The sequence below is a fragment of the Anoplophora glabripennis genome, unplaced genomic scaffold (assembly GCF_000390285.2).
Source record: "Anoplophora glabripennis isolate ALB-LARVAE unplaced genomic scaffold, Agla_2.0 scaffold5756, whole genome shotgun sequence".
NCBI classification, from domain to species: domain Eukaryota; kingdom Metazoa; phylum Arthropoda; class Insecta; order Coleoptera; family Cerambycidae; genus Anoplophora; species Anoplophora glabripennis.
This window is the reverse complement of record NW_019421830.1, coordinates 1-4,538: the sequence shown is the minus strand read 5'-3', so window position 1 is coordinate 4,538 and position 4,538 is coordinate 1. Positions and strand designations below refer to the sequence as shown.

The following is a 4,538-nucleotide window of genomic DNA, read 5'->3' as shown; positions in this document are numbered from 1 at the left end:
CTGGAACCAATTTAACGAATCACCACGTTTTTTTTTTCAAAGAAGCGTCTTTCCGAGTACTTTAAAACCATAATTAAAAAAAATAATTATAATGAATTTTAAAGTTTGAGTGGCCTTTTTTATCTGATAAAGTATCTAGAAGTTTTAATTTAGGCTCAGCTCAATTTGCAAAAATTTCAATTTTTTTTCAAAAATTTGGATTGCAAAATTATTATTCGAAAACTATGGAACCGATTTTAACGAAAATTGGTGTGATGTTTTATTATATTAAAAACATTTTTTGGCCAAGTTTGGCCTACCTATAAGTACTTTTAAAAAAATCGCAAAAGTATTGTGATTTTTTCACTTTTTTTGTTTTTGCTATATTTGCAAAAATTATGTTGTATTTTTTTATTTGAAACGTATAATTAATTAAGAAATTTTCTCTAAAATGAATAGTTTTTGAACTGTGTTGAAAAAAAGAGAAAAAAAATGGAATTTTTTCCAACTGTTTCACCATTTGTTTAATAAGTTTAGCACACATTTTGAAGCGCGCACATAGTGAAATTATGTTTTGTTATATCATTTTGGAGCCATTAAAGCAAAAATTAGCGATACTATGTATATAAAACATCTAAAGTACCTACACCAAAACAGATCCCGCCAGGTCTATATATAAATATCACTTTTACTTTTTCATATTCATAAATTAGTACGAAGTTTTTTGTTTTTGTTTTTTTATTTTAACATTATTATTCAACATTTCGATAAAAGTGCTAAATATAAAATATTAACATAATTATGGTTCTTACCTTGATGAAGAATGCACGCTAAATTCTCTTCCATATCTATAATAGTTATTCCATCAATTTCTCAAATACTCAATCTATAGGTAAAAAATTTAAAATAGTACACGTTAAGAAGTATACATATAGGTACTTTTTCAAAGTAAACGAAAGAGATATGTTTTTTTTAATTTAAGTAGGTATTATTTTATTTCTTCCTCCTATATAAAAACTTATTGCATTTGTTTACTATTTTTGCAATTGCAAATATCCAATGTAGGTATATCAGGTATTAAATAGGAACAATTTATTTAGAAAATTCTTGAGAAAAGCTTTCTTTCCCGAAATTAACAATAACAAACAGGCATATTGTATATTATCAGTTTCAAGTGATTTTATTGTTTTAAGTAAGTTAAAATTCTTTATATAAATCCTAAATTTTCATAAAATAACTTGTGAAATATAGACATTTTCAAGATTTTCTAATGATTATTTTAACCATTCATTTAATATAAAATTTCTTAGCAACAAACATGACAGATTTCATTTTGTTATGCTGTCAAATACTTGCATTATACTGCAGTATTTTAAATTAAGTATATATTCCAGACATGACCGTAAGTTAAACAAACTAATTTCTTAAATACTTTTATTATCTTACCCGCCAATTTTTGCTACAATTAAATGCCGAGAACTTCATCACATCACATAATTTTAAAACAACCACAAAATGATGGCCTAGTTAGTAACTAAACCTAAATCTAGTGACATTTCTTTCCCTAATCCATGTTGTGTTGGCTAAGTTAACCTGCAACTTTCTTTTGTAGGCTTGCAGTTCGGCTATCAAAATGTCTACGAATTCAGTGGAAAATGAGGTAAAAATACATGTAACATTAGAACCTAATAGCATGAATGTCATCTGTAATAACTAGTTACCCGACTTTTTCAATATTGTGTTCTTTTATAACTGTTTCTCTGGCAACCCAAGTACCCTTAATTTACTGCCATATTGTAAAATACAATAAAAAATTAAGAATTAGGTGCTTTCTCCTCTTTTCCGACACAGTGAGCTGTGAGTTATTTGAAACTTAAGTTGATTTAACAAATGACTTTATTTTAGATCGAAAAAAACGACCAAAAGAGCGATAACGAATTGGAGATTCCAATGGACTATTCGATAAAACATCCTCTGCAGAACTGTTGGACACTGTGGTACTACGAAAATGACAGAACGCAGTCGTGGGCACAAAATCAGAAGGAAATTGCTTCGTTTCAAACAGTGGAAGATTTTTGGAGGTATTTGGAGACAAATTATTAATTATATGTTATAGTGACGTGATACATTTCAGCCTGTACAATCACATCAAACCCGCAAGTGAACTGAGACAAGGCTCTGATTATTCCCTTTTCAAGAAAGGAATCAAACCCATGTGGGAAGATGAAGCTAATAGGAGAGGTGGTCGGTGGCTTCTCAGTTTAGACAGGAAACAAAGAACCAACGAATTGGATCGATATTGGTTGGACATTGTAAGTTTTTAAACATTTTNAATATAAAATTTCTTAGCAACAAACATGACAGATTTCATTTTGTTATGCTGTCAAATACTTGCATTATACTGCAGTATTTTAAATTAAGTATATATTCCAGACATGACCGTAAGTTAAACAAACTAATTTCTTAAATACTTTTATTATCTTTACCCGCCAATTTTTGCTACAATTAAATGCCGAGAACTTCATCACATCACATAATTTTAAAACAACCACAAAATGATGGCCTAGTTAGTAACTAAACCTAAATCTAGTGACATTTCTTTCCCTAATCCATGTTGTGTTGGCTAAGTTAACCTGCAACTTTCTTTTGTAGGCTTGCAGTTCGGCTATCAAAATGTCTACGAATTCAGTGGAAAATGAGGTAAAAATACATGTAACATTAGAACCTAATAGCATGAATGTCATCTGTAATAACTAGTTACCCGACTTTTTCAATATTGTGTTCTTTTATAACTGTTTCTCTGGCAACCCAAGTACCCTTACTTTACTGCCATATTGTAAAATACAATAAAAAATTAAGAATTAGGTGCTTTCTCCTCTTTTCCGACACAGTGAGCTGTGAGTTATTTGAAACTTAAGTTGATTTAACAAATGACTTTATTTTAGATCGAAAAAAACGACCAAAAGAGCGATAACGAATTGGAGATTCCAATGGACTATTCGATAAAACATCCTCTGCAGAACTGTTGGACACTGTGGTACTATGAAAATGACAGAACGCAGTCGTGGGCACAAAATCAGAAGGAAATTGCTTCGTTTCAAACAGTGGAAGATTTTTGGAGGTATTTGGAGACAAATTATTAATTATATGTTATAGTGACGTGATACATTTCAGCCTGTACAATCACATCAAACCTGCAAGTGAACTGAGACAAGGCTCTGATTATTCCCTTTTCAAGAAAGGAATCAAACCCATGTGGGAAGATGAAGCTAATAGGAGAGGTGGTCGGTGGCTTCTCAGTTTAGACAGGAAACAAAGAACCAACGAATTGGATCGATATTGGTTGGACATTGTAAGTTTTTAAACATTTTCAGATCGTTGCATTGAATTAATTCTGTTTTTGTTAAAGATTTTATGCTTAATTGGAGAAGCTTTCGAAAATTCTGATGAAGTTTGTGGGGCTGTTGTAAATATCAGGCAGAAAGGTGATAAAATAGGTAAGTGATGATGACAGTGTGTGCACAATTCCATCGGGTGTTAAAATTATTATTATAAGCGTTTATATGTTACTTTTTTAATATTAATTATGTTTTAAGGAATTTGGACCTCAGATGCACAAAACGGTGTAGCAGTTTTGGAAATAGGAAGGAAATTGAAAGAAAGGTTGCGCATACCGTCGAGAACGATTTTAGGATATCAAGTGCATAAAGATACGATCGAAAAGACAGGTTCAGTCTCTAAATACTCTTACACTGTTTAGCGGGCTAAACAATGATCCTAGCTCAGAGTTAAATATTGATTAATGTTAACTTTATTTTTAATTGTATTTTGTATTCTCTTTTTTTTAGAATGAATTAATTTTGAGTTTGAATGGTTTATTATTATACTCGTTTTGGAATTATTTATTGTTTCTTCTTGCTGATGAATGATTTTCTGTCTTGTTATAAGAAAAAGATATAACTTGTTTACAATATATTTTATAATTTTAACACATGTAATTTCTAACCTTGTGTATTTATATATAAATTCATTATATATTATTAATAAAATCACTTTTATAATTTTAACTTTACGGTTTTGTGGATATTTGAGTTCAGAAGTATAGTTTCTTTTTCACTTTCACTTTTTCATAGAATTGGGGACGTATTTTCCTGAGGGCGTAAGGGGCGATTGTCTGGGGTGATCGAAGGGCTATCCCTCTATGTTTTTTGCGCCGATATTTTACATTTACTAACAGGTACTGGGGTCCTGATCACATTCTCCTAGAACGCGTAATATAGAAATACATTCCTCCATAGAATTTATATTTTCCATTCATATTTTTATATTCATTATACAAAAAAATATCCAAATGATAAGACTCCTTTGGAGGGTCATATCTCAGTAACGGTGTCCTGGAGGACCAATGTTTTATAGCAACTTTTTTTACTATATCGCCTTAAATTTTGTACCAACTTTTCCAAACACCCTGTATATTGAAAAACTAAGTGTGTTCTGCATATTAAACAATTTAACCAAAAGATACCTGCAAATTTTAAGTAACAATTTTAAGACGAGAC

General features: G+C 30.4%; 2 protein-coding genes across 2 annotated transcripts; both read left to right on the top strand.

Annotated features, from left to right (window-relative positions):
- The first annotated feature begins 1,554 nt into the window (after positions 1 to 1,554).
- On the top strand, positions 1,555 to 2,418 carry LOC111692972 (eukaryotic translation initiation factor 4E-like). The gene is made up of 4 exons (XM_023457111.1): positions 1,555 to 1,639; positions 1,885 to 2,060; positions 2,114 to 2,291; positions 2,413 to 2,418. The coding sequence occupies exons 1-4, from the start codon at positions 1,613 to 1,615 to the stop codon at positions 2,416 to 2,418; spliced, it is 387 nt and encodes a 128-aa protein (XP_023312879.1). The 5' UTR covers positions 1,555 to 1,612.
- Positions 2,419 to 2,594: 176 nt separating this feature from the next.
- LOC111692973 (eukaryotic translation initiation factor 4E-1A-like) lies at positions 2,595 to 3,880 on the top strand. The gene is made up of 5 exons (XM_023457112.1): positions 2,595 to 2,679; positions 2,925 to 3,100; positions 3,154 to 3,331; positions 3,389 to 3,476; positions 3,576 to 3,880. Exons 1-5 carry the CDS (start codon positions 2,653 to 2,655, stop codon positions 3,737 to 3,739), a joined length of 633 nt encoding a protein of 210 aa, XP_023312880.1. The 5' UTR covers positions 2,595 to 2,652; the 3' UTR covers positions 3,740 to 3,880.
- The last annotated feature ends 658 nt before the right edge of the window (positions 3,881 to 4,538 follow it).

Coding starts and splice junctions, on each gene's coding strand:
- LOC111692972 (XM_023457111.1), top strand. CDS start 1,613: ATGTCTACGAATTCAGTGGAAAATGAG. Junction 1,640..1,884: donor CGAATTCAGTGGAAAATGAG/GTAAAAATACAT, acceptor ACTTTATTTTAG/ATCGAAAAAAACGACCAAAA. Junction 2,061..2,113: donor ACAGTGGAAGATTTTTGGAG/GTATTTGGAGAC, acceptor GATACATTTCAG/CCTGTACAATCACATCAAAC.
- LOC111692973 (XM_023457112.1), top strand. CDS start 2,653: ATGTCTACGAATTCAGTGGAAAATGAG. Junction 3,101..3,153: donor ACAGTGGAAGATTTTTGGAG/GTATTTGGAGAC, acceptor GATACATTTCAG/CCTGTACAATCACATCAAAC. Junction 3,332..3,388: donor ATCGATATTGGTTGGACATT/GTAAGTTTTTAA, acceptor TTTTTGTTAAAG/ATTTTATGCTTAATTGGAGA.